General features: G+C 53.4%; 1 protein-coding gene across 1 annotated transcript; it reads left to right on the top strand.

The window, feature by feature from the left end:
- Nucleotides 1–1,533: 1,533 nt before the first annotated feature.
- On the top strand, nt 1,534–16,430 carry Lemd2 (LEM domain nuclear envelope protein 2). Its single transcript, XM_070023957.1, has 9 exons — nt 1,534–2,300; nt 3,853–3,893; nt 6,056–6,131; nt 8,907–8,983; nt 10,264–10,343; nt 11,889–12,034; nt 12,974–13,075; nt 13,149–13,251; nt 15,267–16,430. Exons 1-9 carry the CDS (start codon nt 1,574–1,576, stop codon nt 15,415–15,417), a joined length of 1,503 nt encoding a protein of 500 aa, XP_069880058.1. The 5' UTR covers nt 1,534–1,573; the 3' UTR covers nt 15,418–16,430.
- Nucleotides 16,431–17,823: the final 1,393 nt, after the last annotated feature.

Genomic DNA, 17,823 nt, shown 5'->3' on the forward strand with positions numbered 1-17,823 from the left:
GTGCTTCAGAAAGAAATAAAATACTATTATGTGGTATATGTGTTAGGCAATCACTATATCAAATCCATGGCATTCGATGCAAACACAGGCAGAAAAAAGGAAAACAACACTTGGTGAGAGAAATCACACCACATGGGAGCAGCTAAGTCAGGGAGAAGGCGAGGCTAACAATGGAAGCCTGATCGAGCAGAGGCTGTAATTTTCCCAGCAATGAGGCCAGCATTGGATACCCCTGAGGTAGAGCAAGTGGCAGGAATGCAAAACTCTGACAGCGGAATATGGCCCAGGGTTCCCAGAGAGGGGAGAGACAGATGTGGAGGTCAGCAATGGGACTTCTGGGTAAAGCTACAGGGAAGAGGGGGCTCTGAGAGAAGGAGAACTTAAGGAGGGCTGTGATAGAAGTACTAGGTTGGTAATAAATGTTTCAAAAAGGGAGTTGGTGAAGGATGTGAAAGGAATAGAAGAGGTAGAGTAAAGCAATAATCTACAACTCTATTTCCGTTTGCTACAGCTCCCCTTGCTTCCCTTAGGGGGTTCCTGCTAGGAGCCTTCATGTAACCAAATCACCTACCCAATGGGAGGCTCTGCACCAGCACTGGTAGCAAAGATTTGAGTTAAGTATAAACAGAGATGAGCATGCATCAGGCACTGTTCTAAACACCTTACAGGAAATTAACTCTTCTCACCCTCCCAGCAGCCCAACCAGGGTTTTTGGCAAACAGACCAGGGATGTTAATTGGATATAATCACAGATCTAATAGCTGTGGAACTGGGACTGGAAATCAAACTCGCTCTGGACCCCATATCCTAAACCACAGTGAGAGAGGCCAGACGGGGTCTCAGGGGTGTCCCCCTACCCATCTCTTTAATGTAATGTCCATGCCCGTGCCAAACAGGCTCCTCTGAACCCCCTCATCTGCCCACTGGAGCACAATACTTTTTCCACGGTGGAAGCTGCGTGGGCCTCGGGCTGGAGCTCACCGAGGGGCAGAGTCTGTCCTGGGCCAGGGCTGCACACAGTCAGTGCTCAGTTGGCCAGTTGTATGTCCAAGGCTGGCCTGCAAGCAGCCCAGGGTCAGGACAGGGTCTTGGAACATTCCTGAAGTCTACTCCACCACCCAAATAAAACCCGATCACACACTGTTGCCAAATCATCAAGTCTCCAAATCTTGGCAGGGGGTTGGTTGTCTTTAACCAGTAAGCAATACATCCATTCGATCCACGGTTTACCGGATGCCTGTCACGGCATGCTGCGGCGTAGGGGCAGAGGACCGGTGTAAACATGGCTAGAGATAAAGGCCTGGAGAAAGGGAGAGAGTGGAGCAAGTTCTGAAACCAGAAAATAAAGAAATAAAGAAATCCTGTCCGACCTTCCCAACATGGCGGCCCCAACACCCATCCCGACCTCCTCAGTATGGCCGACCTCGCGGCCAGAAGCGACCTCCCCAACATGGCGTCCAAGTCCGACCTTCCCATCATGGCGCGCGGCCCCGCCCGCTCCGCCGCGGCTGCCGGCGGGAGCAGTTCCGGGTGCGGTGCGCGCCAGGGGCGGGCGGGGGGCGGCGTCCTGGCCATGGCCGGCCTGTCGGACCTGGAGCTGCGGCGTGAGCTGCAGGCCCTAGGCTTCCAGCCAGGACCCATCACCGACACCACTCGGGACGTCTACCGCAACAAGCTGCGCCGCCTGCGTGGCGAGGCCCTGCTGCGCGACGGGGAGCGGCTGCGGGACGAGGCCCGACCGCGGATCCAGGAGCGGCTGCGGGACGAGGCCCGGCTACGCGAGGAGGCGCCGCTGCGCGCCCGGCCCGCCGCGGCCCCCGTGCGGGCGGAGCCCTGGCTCTCCCCGCCGGTCTCGGGCCCAGCCTACAAGACCTCCGGGCCCTATGGCGACTTCGGGGCCTCCGCCGCTTCCTGGGCCGGAAGCCGCGGCCTCGCTCATCCCGCTCGCCCTGCGCCGCTCCGGCGTCGCGCCTCCGTCCGAGGCAGCTCCGAAGAGGATGAGGACGCCCGGACGCCCGACAAGGCCTCCCTGGGCCCGGCCCGCCGCTGGTGGGGCGCGTCCCCGGCCTCGGCGCGGCCGCCCTCCGCCCTTCTCAACCCGGACCCGCGTCCCGGCCTGCGGGCCACGCGAGCGAGCTCGGCGGGCACGGCGCGGGCCCGACCCGAGGTGGGGCGGTGGCTGGAGCGCTGTCTGTCTCGGCTCCTGCTCTGGGCCAGCCTGGGGCTGCTGTTCGTCTTCCTGGGCATCCTCTGGGTGAAGATGGGCAAGCCCTCGGCGCCGCAGGAGGCGGAGGACAACAGTACGTCCCGGGCCGGCGCAGGGGAGGGCCCGGGGGGCGCGGGTGACCGCCCAGCGCAGGCTGCACAGTCCCGCGCCTCTTAGCCGCTCCCAACTGTCTCCCCATTTCCAGGTCCTCGCTTTCCGTCTTCTCAGCATCTGCAATACTTTCTGCCTTCGCTGTCTCCTTTCCTGCCCTGACCCTCCGTTCTGATGTTTCCCTTTTCACCACGTGCTGGGAGCAAGTTCTACTCCAACCTCTTATTTTCTTTTTAGAGACAAAGCCACACCCCCTTTAGAGATAGGCCGTCCCCACCTGGCTTTGCTGTTTCCCTTTTGATCACTCACAATTCAGTACCCTTTTGAAGAACCCTTCCCCCAAATATCACTGCCCCACAGGTAGGATTTGGCTGTGGTCCCATCTTTCTAAACAAAAAAGACCATTCACTCTACTTCAGAACAAGGGGCGTTCGTTCTCAAAAGGACACCAAGCCCCACCTGTGGATCAGGTGTAGGAGAACCTTTAAGAAAGTTAAAGTGCTCTAAACGGGGGGGAGAGGGAGGTTGCCATTGTGGCACTCTGCGGAGTGAGCTAGGAGAGGGCCTGTGATTCAAGATGCTGTCATTGCCCTTCTGTCCACACTTAATTACACAACTAGACACACCAGTGAGAAGTGTGTAGCATGCAGTACATATCCTGCATAGCTGAGGATCGGTGTTTCCCCCAAAGGAAAGTTGCCTGTCTGTTAACTGTAGGCTCTAACAAGAGATCATAGAGATCATTTCATTATAAACTCAAGACTGACACCTTAATTTGCAAACTTTTAATATTCTTCCCAAAGTCTGAGTGTGATTAATACCGTTCCCAACCTGGAGTCCAGGTTACGTCCTTTCATTCTTGCCCAAACAGCTGAAGTCCAAGAAAAAGCTGAATTATGCCTCTACTGTTGTGGCAAATAGCTGTTTGAGTGGGCCTAGGATCACAGACTTAGGTGGATTTTCAAATGATTCTTCACTGAGAGCATAGTCAGTGACTTTGGAAATCCCTATGAAACTGCTAGAGAAATGAAGCAGACTGATAGCACCAGGCAGAGGATATCACGGTATCAAGTTGGTACTCACTGCTGAGATACTTTTAAGACGAGAGTCCTGGGATTCTCTATAGGGCTTTACCTGGGATTCCCTTCTCGTGATGGTATTAATCCCTGCTTAACATTATTTATAGTTCAGAAAGCTTCTGGATATTGTTTGGGCCTAACTCCCAGTGTTAAGCAGGGAAGGCCCATGCAACCCCCATCTTAAGGATGAGGAAGTAGATTCTAAGTGATTAATTGCCTAAGAACTAGTGGCTGCTCATTTTTAGCTGGAAAAGGACCCAACTATCTAACATCCTAGTCCAGGAGGGGGAAATTCTCAACATCTTGTATGTGCCCTTTAAGATTCCCACATTTAGATGCCATCTTTCCAGTGCCCTCCCTCTTATCAGCAATATTTTGCTTCCCCTAGAGTTTGAGAGAAGACTTTTCTTTTCCTCAACCCACTCTGATTTTAACTGTTTCTTTTCTTGGTCTCAGTGAAGTTATTACCAGTGGACTGCGAGAGAAAAACGGATGAGGTGAGTCTGAGTTTTGCTTTTACTGTTCCTCCTGAGGATGTTAACCTCCATTAGGAGGTAAACTTCCCCAGAAGAAGATCCTAATAGGCTCATTTTGGGGGAGCATTTCCTGTAATGTACCAGAATCCCATCGGGTTCTGTGATGTTTGTGTCACACTCAATTGTGGCTGTGAAGCAGTACTTGAAATATAGACTGAGCTACCAGATCCACCCCTGGGCTTGTTGTGGAAGCACTCCCATCAATTGCAACATCAGGGACTTTGATCTTCTGCCTAAGTTGATCCTGGGAGATAGATGCAGTAGGTTGCTGAAGGACCTCTCAAGCACTCTGGTGCAGGGAGGAAAGGCTGGCAGTTTCTAAGCCTCAGCTCTCAATTTCACAGCCTCCTCTCTGGTGGACATCTGAAGCTCTAAAAATGTGCTTCTGATTTGACACCTTGGAGGGGTGAGCTTGAAATGAGTGGCCAGTGGAATTAGCCCTCTTATCTTAGACTATGTTTCCATTTGTTTTATGAAGCCCTAATGCTCCCTAGCAATAACATTTGGGAAAGGGAGCAATCCCCTGCATTTATGAATCATGCAAGCAGCTGATTCTGGCAGTAGTCTGGAAAAGATACAAAGCAGTAAATTTTCAGGTCATAAATCTTACCCGGAAAAGTCGTGTGCTGCCAGAGGGCATGACTTAGTAGTCTAATTATTAAGTGTGCAGTGCTGGGCCTACACGGCCCCAGGGCCAAGAAAGAAATGACGTGTGGTCATCAGGACGCCCCTGCACTGACGCTTGCCCATGTTAATGAAGGGCATCCTGCTGCAGAGAACCAGGTTTCATTTGTCCTTTGTTTCTGATGCGTCATATTTTGGGGGTGTTTTATGACACTCATTTATCGAACTCATCCACCAAAGGTCTTTGCTTTCCAATTGTTTTGCCCAAACAGATTAGTAATAAGTTTAATTTGCCATCTATCACAAAAGTTGTGGTTGATGATAAAAGGAAGCAGCCTAGAAACATAGGTGGCCAAAGGGAAAGCTTGATTTCTAAAGACTGAAAGGAAAACCAGGAAAAAGTAACTTTTCTGGAAGACTCATCTTGTCTCCTGATGGTAGTTTTGTTTGCCTTTTGCATTAGAAAAGTGTTTGCTGGTTTAGATTTGTACACCCTAAATCTGACACCTCTCTAAATGTGTCAGACCCCAACTAAATGGCACATTTGCTCCCTGGCCCTCTTCGGAGCTGGACAGACATGCTGTACTTGAATGAGCCCAGACAAGCCCCTTTAGGTCCCTGCCAGACATGCTCAGTGAGCAGATGGCTTCTGGCCTCTGTTAGACAGTTCAGACTCCAAATACTCCCTGTTTGTAAGCCAGCCTGCCTTTGAGCACACAGCTGAGCCTGGGCAATAGCCACACTGGCTTATTGGGCTAACTTCATGGAGCGTAGGCCCCAGATCAGGCCGGGCGACATGGTTCTTGGGTTTAGTGGGGCCCTGGCTGAAAGTGTCCTTGGGGTAGCCTCTCACCCAGAACCAAGATGGGCATTTGAACATTCGCTAAGTGTTCTTTCCTTCTCCATGACTGTTAGGCTTTTTCTTTCTCACCTTGTGCTTCTGAGAGTGTGGGGACAGGCTGGGATGGGTTGTCTTAATCAGGCCATCTGGTCATCTGGTGCCTCGGTCCTCTGTCCTTGAGGTGGTGTCAGCCCGTGCAGAGTGGTTCGTATGGAAATTCACCAGATCCTCACCACTGTCCTTCCTCAGATGAGGCCTGGCTCCCCTTCTCCACCCAGGGTCCCCATAAAGGGGTAGGAGTGGGCCTGACAAGCCCGCAGTCCCTAACATTCTGCCCTGACCAATGAACTCTGCAAGGCCCCGCCGCCATGGCTCTTTCCTCCGAGGAAGCTGGGGGGCTGCACTCATTGGCCCCTCACACTGGTCTCTACTCAAATGGTACTGTGCAGGCCCAGAGCCCCCAGATGGGTCTCCTTAGTCACTGTGTCTACCTGTGACTGCCTGCACCGTCACAGTGTCCTTCTCAGTCATTTAGCCTGATATTTATCACCTATCTCCCTGGGCCCAAGCTCTGCAGAACTTGCTTTTTTTAAAATTAGATGTTCCTGGCTGTCACAATGGAGAGGAAAAGCTGACTGCTTGTCCTGTGCCTTTTCAGTTCTGCCAGGCCAAGCAGAAGGCAGCCTTGCTGGAGCTGCTGCATGAACTCTACAACTTCCTGGCCATCCAAGCTGGTGAGTAGCGCCAAGCCACTGATTAGTTCTGCTGTGACCACCATGACTGTCCCCAGAAGACAGATTCAGAATCCAAGCCTCACTCCCACCGCCACCCTCATCCTTTTTGAGCTTTCTCTTGGGACATTACATGTCTGGCCTTACTTCTCTTTAAGGGCCACAGGGGCCCGAGGAGCGCAAGATATACTCCATTCTGTGGGATGCCAGCAGTTTGTGTGGGTGTCGGAAAAGGTCCAGGCTGTGAGTCTTCTCAGAGCTTGTGTTCTCCTGTGGACAACAGAAGTGAATGGCCATGCTTGGGCCTAACTTACTGGTCTTGACCCAGGCAGATCAGTTCAGCCTAAGAAATGTTCAAAGGTACATGTCATGGGAGACATCTGAGGATGAGCTGAGGACTATGGAGTCTCATTGGACAGCCAAGGTTGAGTGATTTAAACTAGGTCCTCCTCAGGATCCTTATCCCTAAGGTCAGTCTTACAGGCCTCACTCTGCCAGCTTCTCCTTCCTGATACGAGGAGCCTGGAGATGGTTGGGGAGGAAAGGCCTTGGGCTCCTGCCCATGTTCACAGTCATCCTAGTGTTCCTCTCTGGTGTTCTCCCCTTGAGATGTCAGGTACAGGTGACATCTCTAGCCTCAAGTCCCACTCAGGTTGACTGAGCATCTGAAGCTTTGTGTCTTGGCTGTGGTCCCAGCATCATCACATTCTACTGGAAATGTAGCTTCATTCAGGTCTAGTCCTAGCCTTTGGAGTTGGTAAAGTCCCAGGGGATCTGTGTGCACCCTGAGGTCAGAAAGCTCTGCTTCATGAGGGAGCAGCAGTAGCAGTTTCTCATCTTACCCTCCATATGCGGTCCTGGCCTGTGCCACTGAGGGCCCTGGTACCTGCTGCCCTCAGGTCAGAGGCAGCTGGGAGGACATAGCTTTCATTGAGATAGATGGAAGGGAAATGTGGCCCTGCCTCCTCCTCCTGTTGGACATCAGCTGTGGCCTGGGCACTGTGCTAGCCACGTAGGGTCTGAGGTGACTTACCCAGAGTTCTTTTGTGATGCAATGAAGAGCAAGACACCTACTGCGCTGGCCACTGGATGATAAAAGGTTTGATTGGACAAGAACTAAGAGGCCACACATTGCAAGGAGACATGCTGCCTTTTATCTGGAGCATTCAGGAAGGTATCACAGGGAAGAGAACCTCTGTGCCAGCTGGATGGGACTGCTTGTATGGATATGGAGAGGGAAAGGCTAAAGAGGCAGGCAAATACTAAAAGGGGACAGGGATGGGGAACCTAGCTAACTACAGGGGAAGAGAAAAAAGGAATGAAGTTGGCCAATACTGGTTGGGTCCCAATGTGGATAGTCATGGGTACCAGGCCCTTGGAGCTTGATCTGATAGGCATGAAGAACCAGGGCATCTTAGAGCAGATGCCAGAAAGACAAATGCAGCAGTAGCTTGAATGGCACAGTGTCATTTAAGCAGACTCATTTTAAAGCTTTATTGACAAAACACGTGAGCTGGAAGAGGATGGGGGCCATCAAGGTGATCAGGGGCAAGGATAAGCACCGGTGGGTGCAGAATGATGGGAGAAACCACCTTAACCTGGGGAAAAGGGTGAAGAGACCCACACAGTATCAAACCAACTTTGAAGTGGAGGATGTGGCTGTGTTGGGGGACAGGCTTGAGTTCATTCTCAAGGAAGAACTGAATAATACCTTCTACTACTTTCTCCTCCAACCCACAGATGCTCAGATTGGCCAGTCTCCCTATTCAGGTAGAACAGGTGAAGGATAGGGAGGCCGTATGTAAGTGTCAGGGATCTTGTATGTGCCTCACCCTGTGCTGTCCCTGCTCTCAAGGAATCTAGTTGACCCACAGGATGCAGCGCATGGCAGTAAACCATAGCCATGCAAAGGAGGGCCAAGGGCTATGGCAAGCTACCAACTCTGCCCCAAGTTAGCTAAGCGAGGAGTCTCCATGAGCTGAGGGCTTGTGCTGGGCCACTGGATGATAAAAGATTTGATTGGACAAGAACTAAGGCCACACATTGCAAGGAGACATGCTGCCTTTTATCTGGAGCATTCAGGAACGTATCACAGGGAAGAGAACCTCTGTGCCAGCTGGGTGGGACTGCTTGTGTGGATGTGGAGAGGAAAGGCCAAAGAGGCAGGCAAACACTAAAAGGGGGCAGGGGACAGCCTGGGCAGGGGAGGCTCCATGCTAGGTGGAAACCGGTCTCTTAGGGTGCTCAGCACTACTCTGGGCCTACTAGCCTAGGCCTTACCACCCAGCACAGCTGCCTTCTTCCTGTGTCTGTTCTGGACATCTCTCCCCCAGGGCCCCTGGAGACAATGGGCCAGGCATTTCAGGTTGCCAGCCTGTGTCATGATCAGAGTCCCTGTGGTGCCCCTGGCCTCCCTGCTGTATCTTTTCCCAGGCTGTGTTTATTTATAGTGCTGTTCCCGTCCCTTCCTGAGCTGTCTGTCTGATCCTTTTAGGGATCAATTGCAAACAGACCTTGGTATTGGGCAGCTTTTTAGTCATTTAATGCAAATCGCCGCACTGCTTTGCAGGTCAGGTTTTAATGATCTGGAATCGATCCAAGCTAAGTGGCTTTTGATCTTGCTGTGGAGTGAAGATGCCCCACAGAAGCTGGGGAGCACTGGGCCACATGCTCCTGATTAGAGCTGATGGCTTGATTCTTGCTGCATTTTTAGTCCATTTCCGAGTAATTTCTTTTTAACCTCTTCTCAGTATTTGAATGTGTCTTTTTCTCTTCCAGGCAATTTTGAGTGTGGCAATCCAGAGAAGCTAAAAAGCAAATGCATTCCTGTTTTGGAAGCCCAGGAATACCTCGAAGTAAGTAGGCTGTGGCTTCTGCATTCCTGAGAGGGTGGTTGCCTTCCTATTGATCCTTTCAGCCTTGTGGGTTTTTTCTTTTTGTTTTCTATTTGTTTTGTGCCTGCCTGCCTGCCTGCCTACCTACTTACCTGCCTGTCTTTCCTCTTTCTTCCCTTCCTTCTTTCCTTTTACACTCAATAGAGCCATAGGGAAAGAGGAGGTCAAACTATCCCTATTAGCAGATGACATGATCTTATATCTGAAGGACCCAGGCTTCTAGAGCTGATCAATAAATTCAGTGGAGCCTTAGTACTTAGCACAGAGGGGACTGTGCCCCAGAGCCGGGAGCAGATGGCACTATCCTGACCCCCACAGCCCCTTCCTTCAGCCAAGCGGTCACTGCAGGTGGCCCTTGCTGAGAGACCCACTTCCCCGCTTCCTTTGTTCACTGTTCGCCCTTCCCAGCAGCTTTTTTTTTTTTTTTTTTTTTCCGGTCCTGAGGCTTGAGCACTGTCTCTAAGCTTTTCTGCTCAAGGCTAGTGTTCTACCACTTTGAATCACAGCTCTACTTCCAGTTTTCTGGTAGTTAATCAGAGATTAGAATCCTAAGGACTTTCCTTTCTTGGCTGGCTTTGAATGCTGATCCTCAGATCTCTGCCTCCTGAGTAGCTAGGATTACAGATGTAAGCCATCAGGTTCTAGCCCCAGCAGCTTTTAAGGAGACACATTTAATCTGTTTATCCCACCCCCCCCCCACCCCCGCTCCCTGCCACTGCCCATGTAACTCCCTTCAGATTCTTGGGTTCTGTTAGATTTTCTGCACAGCCTCTAGGTGGTAGAAATATGGCATTCTGAAGCTGGCAGGAACCTCGGGGATCATGTAGTTCAATTTTCTTTGTATAGATAAGAAAAACAAGACTAACAGAGGTCAGGGGCATGGGAGGCCACACAGCTGAAACTGCTGTCAGCCTCCAGCCCATCCCGATGCTCTTTTGCATTTTACGTGAAGATGGACTGCAGCTCTCTGGCCTCAGGCTTCAGACTTGGAGATGATGCTATTCAGGCCACCTCAGACCTGCACTGTTTTCCTGGGGATGCTTCCGCATCACCTCCTCTAGCCGAGCCTCTTCCTGCCTCTCCTCACCCAAATTGTCTTCTCGCCAGTTTGCTGTGCATCTAGTGGAATGAGGCCTTAGGGCCTGTGGAGTCTGTGGAGAGGGAGGGCTTCTTTAATCCAGCATGGAATGATCTCTGGCTATACCGCCAGAGGCAAAACTAATCTCCTCTCCTATCCCTAGAATGTGACCAGCAGCTCTTCCGCCAAGTTTGAAGCCGCCCTGACCTGGATCCTGAGCAGCAACAAGGATGTGGGCATCTGGTGAGTGTGGGCGGGCATCATGGGTGGCATGGTAGCAGCAGCCTCACGCCTGCACCGATGTCCTCTCCTCTCAGTTGCCTCCTGTGCTCAGCAGAGGGTCTCAGGTGTGAGTTTCAAGCCTCACCGAGCCAGTTTGTGAGCTAGGTTGGGAGCCAGGCTGAAGAGTAGGGAGCAATGGGATGCTGTAGCCTAGTATCCCAGCTAATCCCGCCTCAGGTAACTGGCTGCAGTTTGCTGGAGGAACTTCTCTGTACTTCCTCTCCTGGGGTTCAAGTTTTCATTTGCAGATGAAATGATTCTGCATGTTGGTTTTACCCAGTATGGAAATTGCTTGGGAAATACTGGTTTTATTCTGACCAAGCAGCTTTTGCCCTACTTTTTTTTTTTTTTTTTAAATCTTTGGCCAGAGCTGTTGGTAGAGATAACAGCCCTTTCAGGAGAGTGAAAGGCCTTGTGCAGCTGCTCAGTGGGGGAGGGGCATCCCAGCCCACAGCCAGGCAGCCCTGGGGTCCCTGCCCTAGCAGAGCTGCAGCCCCTTGCCTCTGCCCAGCTCTATTGCTGATAGAACACATGCTCTAGGGTTTTGTTTATTCCTCTCTAATCCACCCAAATTACTAATTCCATCAGCAGTGCATCCAGTGGAACCCCTCAGACAGCTCAGCCTAAAGCGTGGTAACTGGATGCAAGGCACGGTTAAGATTCAGAGGCTTAAAATACAGCTGCCCTGAGTGCTGAGCTCATTTCCCTGTGTTGGAAAAGGAGAGGGGAATAGGGACTGTCTGGTCCGCAATGCGCCAAGGCTAACCCAGAACCACAACACTCACCTCGTGCTGCAGAAGGCAGCCAGAAGGTGGCTGGGCCAAAGGGCCAGTGTTGAAAGTGGATCTTGAGAAATCAGGCCACCAGATCCCAGCCATTCCAGAGCACTGTATCGTGTCCCTGAATCATGGGGCTGGAAGAGGCCTCCAGCGTGAACGTTACCCATCTTTTGGTGCCTTTTGACACTATGGCATAGGTGTCGTGGCAGGGACCTGGCCTCCAATGGCCTGGTGGTTCCCGTTCAGTATGAACCTCTCTGGAGCCCCATGATCTTTACACTTGCACCGCTCATGTGCCAGCTCATCACGGAGGAAAAGCACAACCTCCCAGAGCCTGTCTTTCAGTTCTTGCCTTGCCATTGCGAAGCGAGAGATTCAGTAAACATTTCCATTGCGCTATGCTGGGAGGTGGGAATCCAATTTACAGTTTAATCTTCTGCACGCTGAGAGAGGCTGTCAAAGACCCGACAGAGGGGGACGTCACTTTAACGGTAGGGGTTCAAGATTGCTGCCGTCTTTAAAGCTTTCTTCTTTCTAAGTAGCCAATGTGGGAAATTTCTGGAAAGAGCACAACCAGGATACCAAGCCTATTCTGTAATCTGGTGGAGGTCTCTGGTCCCTCCTTCCTTTGCCTTTTTCCCCTCCTGGTTGGTGAGGGGCTCATACCCCAACTCCTGTGGCACAGGTGTCCTGAGGGACATGTTGGGAGCCCTATGACCTATTTCAGGTTGAAAGGAGAAGACCCATCTGAGTTGGTGACAACTGTGGACAAGGTGGTCTGCCTGGAGTCGGCCCGGCCCCGGATGGGCGTCGGCTGCCGCCTGAGCCGAGCCCTGCTCACTGCCGTCACCCACGTGCTCATCTTCTTCTGGTGTAAGTCCTGGCCACCGCCCTGTGCCCCCTCATCCAGAGCCCAGCTCAGTGCCCACCTGGGTATGAGGGATGGCTTCTTCCCAGCCAGAGGGTTCATTTCTGTCTGCTGAACCTGAGGTCTGTCTAATAAAACAGAGCAGATGAACAAGTCAGCCTCTGCCCCGGGCTGTCTTTACCTTTGGAGATTACTGGCGAGAGCATCAGGATAACTAGAAATGTCCTTGATGTGGGGCAGGGGAGACTGTCTACTTCTCTGAGAGGGAGTGGTCCAGGCAAGGGCCAGGCCATGCTGCTTCTGATGGGTCTTCCAGAATCCCAGCATATAGATCAGCTCCAGGCAGGTGCGCAGCAGGACCATGGCCTAATTTTCCCTCAGTGAAACATCTCCTGGAGAGCTCCAGATACCTTCCAAAAGCAGAGAGGACATGGGGTGCTGGGCCGAGCAGGATAGCAGGTCTTATCTCCCAGCATCGAAGCCGCCTTTGAACAGAGGCCTCAGGGCCTCAGAGACAAAGGGCCAGGGCAGAGCCCTGGGACCTCAGAGATAGCCGGTGCTGCACACCACAGGCCTCTGCACACACCGTGCTCTCCCACACCACCAGGCAGGGAATCATTATCGGCAGTCGTTTCAGAACACAAAAGGCCCAGTGTGTATACATATATGAAACGCTGTTTCATGTTCACAAGGGAGTAGATGAAAGATCTGGATGAGGATGGGAGGGGCCAGGACCCAGATGGCTGAGGATGCCTCTGGTGACAGCAGCGAGAGGAAGGGGATTGCTTTATAGCCTCGCCTCTCCCTGTCACGTCCTTCCTTGCATCTGACCCCACACCTGACGCGGAGCAGGTGCTCAGGCACGCGCCCTCCCCACAGCACCCCCTGCAGGGCGCTGAGCCTCTTGAGTGGCCAGGAGTTAATGGTGTTCCGTTCCCTTGAAGGCTTGGCCTTTCTGTGGGGACTTCTAATCTTCCTGAAGTACCGATGGCGGAAGCTGGAAGAGGAGGAACAGGCCATGTATGAGATGGTGAAGAAGATTATAGGTGCGTGGGCCTCTGGGGAAGGGACTGCCCACGTCACCAGGCCTCGCACTAAGCACTGTGCTCTCTTCTGCAGATGTGGTCCAGGACCATTATGTGGACTGGGAGCAGGATATGGAGCGCTACCCCTATGTGGGCATCCTGCACGTGCGTGATACCCTCATCCCTCCTCAGAGCCGGTGAGTGCTCCCCGGGGTGCTGTGGTCGCGTGAGGCTGTCAGGGCTTGGTTCCACTAATCCCCACAGAAGGAAGCCAGAGGCTGGACCCATGAAGCTCAGTTCCTCCCAGAGTCCTGAGAAGCGGTGTCCTCGCCTGCCACTCCTGGAGTGGGCTCAGCTCTTTAGCAGAATGAGACGTGCCGCAGCATCAGGGCTCCAACGGACACCCTCAGTATTGATGCCAGCTGCCATGCTATGGGCTGTGGGTCTCTCAGGTCTTCTGCTATGGAGGGTCTCATTGATCCTACAAATAGGAGTTCAGAGCGAGGGGTAGGGGGTTCTGGACAGAGAGTAGCCAGCTCTGTGGGCCCACTTTCTGTGATACACGTCCCCTGTGGATGTTGCCAGGAGGCTGGTTCCGCATGGTTACAGGACAGGAGCTGCCAGAGTAACATGTGCCTCGACACTGTGGCTTTCCTGCACACTAGAGAAACCTCAGTGGTCTCAGTGGCCCCCTTGGGGTGCCACAGGCCAGTCAGTTTCTTGTCTTTATGAGTCAGTCACTGGCAAGGAAGGCCCAGAGTGAGAAATACCTGTTACCTACAGTATTGTGGCCTGGTTCCTGCACGTGCATGGACATACATGTGCACATACATGCAGTTGGAGGCAGTCTTACATAAGACCAGCGTGCATAGGGTATGATGTAAGGATGTTGCTTTTCTGACGTGCATGAGTCCCTGGGTTTCATTCCCTGCACCACCAAAAATAAATATATATAAAAGTTTCCTAACATGGGATGCTTCACACCTGCCATGCTCCCCCACAAAAAGTGGCCAGTGGAAGCTTGGCGAGAGCCACTGTCAGCCAGTGCTGCCCTGAGAGTGCTTGCTGTTGGTCACAGGCAGTCACGTGGTCTCCAGCGCTCAGGGGAGCCACGCGATGTACCTGAGCTCCTTCCTGATTCCTGCCCCTGCTGGGAGTCATTGCGGGACCACAGACAGTTCTCTCCCCCCCTTGAGCTGTGTTGTCCTTATTATAAAACAGCCATTCCGCTGCCTTGCAGAGGACCACAGTGAAGTGGGGCTGCCCTATGCCTTTGATTCCACAAATTGCCTACTGTGCACCATAGGCCGACTTGGGGACACAGCAGCCAGTGGAGGAAGCAACATCTCTGTCCTCCTGGTGCATTTGTTCTAGAGGGAGTCAGATAAGCATAAGGAAAGGGGGGCATTGGGCAGTGATAAGTCCTAATTGACAGGAGACGGGTGCTGAGGAGGTGGCTGACCTGGCTCAGTCCATGTCTAGCACGAGTACATTCTGAGTGCGGATCCCACACGTGTTCCCCTGAATAAGAACAGGATGGCATGGTGACCTGTATAGTCAGAACCAGCCCGGGCCCTGTGGTTGAGCGCAGATGTCAAGAGCTGCTGGCCAGGCACATGGCTGCCCACATCTGAGCCTGTCCCGTACCCCTGTTGGCTCTCAGCACCCCCATCCATCTCCCAGACCAGGCCACCCAGGCCAAGTTCTCAGCACAGAAGGATCGCCAGCTGGGTGGTAGGCTCCGGCCAGTGAGGGAAGGCCTGTCTTGGAAAGTTGAGGGAGATGGGAACCTGGTCGGTGAGGCAAAGGGGAGCCAACGAAGCAGCTGGCAGCCTGTTCGTCACCTGTGAATGGGCCGTGAGGTGCAGTGTAGCCTGCTCTGTGATGGTGGCCTCCTCCTGGACCCTTAGGAGGGGTGGGCATCCTCCCAGCTCAGTCTCTAGGGCAGTGTGGCCTTGTCTAGGCCAGCCAGCTGCATAGCCTCCAATGATAAGGCCTGACAGGAAGAAAGCCCCTGCACCCCCAACCTGTCCCCCGACTGTCCTCTCCAGGTGACCCTGCTGCTCCCCGCCACACGCACTCCCACACATGGGGCCTGCATCCGGGCTGCAGGGGAGAAGGGAGAAGGGAAAGGAGCTGTCCTAGGGGAGGCAGGAGCCCGGAACAGTGGCAGGGCCCTCCCTGGAGCTCTGCTTCCCACCCCTCATTACAGGAGGCGCATGAAGCGCGTCTGGGACCGTGCCGTGGAGTTCCTGGCCTCCAACGAATCCCGGATCCAGACAGAGTCCCACCGAGTGGCTGGGGAGGACATGCTGGTATGGAGGTGGACCAAGCCCTCCTCCTTCTCTGACTCAGAGCGGTAGGCCCCACGGGGCCTGTGCCAGCCAGCCTGGCCTGCTGCCAGCCCAGGCGAGGGGCGGGCACGGACCTCTGGTGCTGCGTTGTTCACACTTGCCTTGACTGTTCACCCCTGCCCCATTCCGGAGACCTCTCGGAGGAAATGTGGGCTTCCTGTAGAGACGGCAGGGAGAAGCTGGGGTGAGACCCAGCGCCTCTGCCGGTCTTGCTAGCAGAATGGGGGAGAAGGGCTGGTTTTCCAAGAGCAGCAAGTAGAAGGCAGGCAAGCTGGAGCCTGCCTGCCCGCCAGCGGGCTCCTCAGCTTGGAAGGTGGGTTGGGAACAGGGCATAGGGGAATGCTAGGTCCATGTGCCTTCGCGGGTGTTAGAGAGCTCAAGGGTGAGGGGAGAAAGCTGTCCCCTAGGTGGATGGGCTACTTATGTCCTAGAGGGAAGATGCTAGAAATTAGAACGGGTGACCATAGGGCCCTCAGGTTGGAGGCATGGCCTCCCTAGCCGGGATCGCAGTGGAGTCCTGTGCAGGCTGAGAACCGGCCTGTCTTGTAGCCACCAGCTCCTCAGTGGTGCTTCTCACAGAAGTGAATTCAGGCCAGACCTGCAGCCACATGTTGCATCGAGCCTAGAATGCCCGTTCCAGGGCCCTTAGAGCCCCAGCCCCCCACCTGTGTGGAGCACTTGTTTTACTGTGATGGCCTCCCTTCCTGTCCAGTGCTGTTTAAGGGAAACTTAGAGCCTGGTGACTTGTTGGCAGTGGCCACACATTGCCCCCTGCTGGCTGCACGGAACACTGCTGCCTGCTAGTCCGCTCCACCTGCTGGGGAGCCCACTCCAGAACACCTGGTTGGGGGGGCCTTATTAGTGCTGAGAGTCTCCAGCTCCTCTCATCCCACATGGCCTCTGAGGCAGGCTGGAGAGGGGAGTAGCCAGAGGAGATGCACAGCTGCTTCCAGAAGACCCTGGACACCCCTTTCTGGACTTCCTGGCATTTTTGTTTCTTTAATAAAGCTCCAGTCTCCTCATTTGAGCAATACTCTTCATTTCCTCTGATGTCTGGACACTCAGCTGAGCTGGAATCCGCTCTGCCTGTGGTGAGGCCCTGTTCTCATAATCAGGCTCCAGCCAGAAGGAAGCACATGGCAACAGACTTCAAAAATCAGGGTGGAAACTTGAATAAATAACTATTTATTAAAAACAGCTGTTTTTCTCATCTATGATGTGTCTCCCCCTTCCTTCCACACCCCTCTAAAAACAAACATCACTGAACACTGGCTACAGATGAGCTGAACACTGGCTACAGATGAGCTGCAGAGCCTGGCGGAAGTTCGGGCTGGGCAGGCAAAGGTTTACAGCATGAAGCAGTGTGGACCACCACCCTGCGAGGTTGCTGCAAGGAGTCTGGGTGGCCAGGGGTGAGCCCCTTCCTTCAGCTCCACTTCTGCCTCAACACCCCTGAGGCACCCTAGGTGCTGGCACCTGGGGGGTCAGCTTCCCAGAAGTTGGCGATGAACCTAGGAACAGGCTTCTCACCTCCAGGCTCAGCACTGGGAGGCCCCACATGGCTGGTCTGGTTGGCGCCAGAGCCCCTGGTGTGTTGGAGAGCTGGGGGCAGGTGAGCTGCAGGCATTTGTATTTGGCACCAAGATGCAGATGGGGCCTTTGTGCGGGACCCCAAAGCCAGTCACCCCAGGAAGAGAAAGCAGTCCCTGAGCTGTGCCACAGGGGACTCTCCTATCCACACCAGTCCCTCTGTGGGTAGGTGGCCCCTGATGCATGGCACTAGCCTGCTAATGCCGCCAGTCCACTGGAAGCCTGCTGAATACAATACCAGGGCCCAGCACACAAGTAAAAACAGCTTTTCCTCTCGTTTTTTGAGTGGAAGATTTTCCCCAGCCATATTTTGTTTGGAACTGAGAGGGAGCTAATGCAAGACTATTGCTGGGAGCTGTTAGCAGAGCCAGAGCCAGATCAAAATAAAATAACAAAGGCCCACACCCCTGCTCCCTCATTAGTTGCTAGAGCTGCAGACATTTCTGACCGGCTTCGCAGCCCCCTTAGCTGGGGTGGGGGAGGGGCATGCCTTGCCTTTAAGCAGCTCTTGGCAGACAGCACAAGGCAGTGGGGTCTCTGTCTAGAAGATAGGGGCCAAGGGCATCTTAGGACTAGCGCTGTGGCTGAGAAGTTTCCATAGCATAGTCCAAGGCTCTTGGACAATGTTCCAAATGTTCCCAGGGCTGCAGACCTGTCTTTCTTTGGTGACAAATGGTCCCCCTGGACAGACACCAATACAGGGTCGTGTGGAGGAGAAAGAGGCTGAACCCCACAAATCTCAGTGTGGACGTCCACCCAGGAGCTCAGGCCACCTTCAGGCTCTACCCAGAAAGATGTCAAACACGGCCATTCGTCACTGACTTA

This window comes from Dipodomys merriami, unplaced genomic scaffold, assembly GCF_024711535.1.
Source record: "Dipodomys merriami isolate MVZ:Mamm:240054 unplaced genomic scaffold, mDipMer1.0.p SCAF_16, whole genome shotgun sequence".
Lineage (NCBI taxonomy): Eukaryota > Metazoa > Chordata > Mammalia > Rodentia > Heteromyidae > Dipodomys > Dipodomys merriami.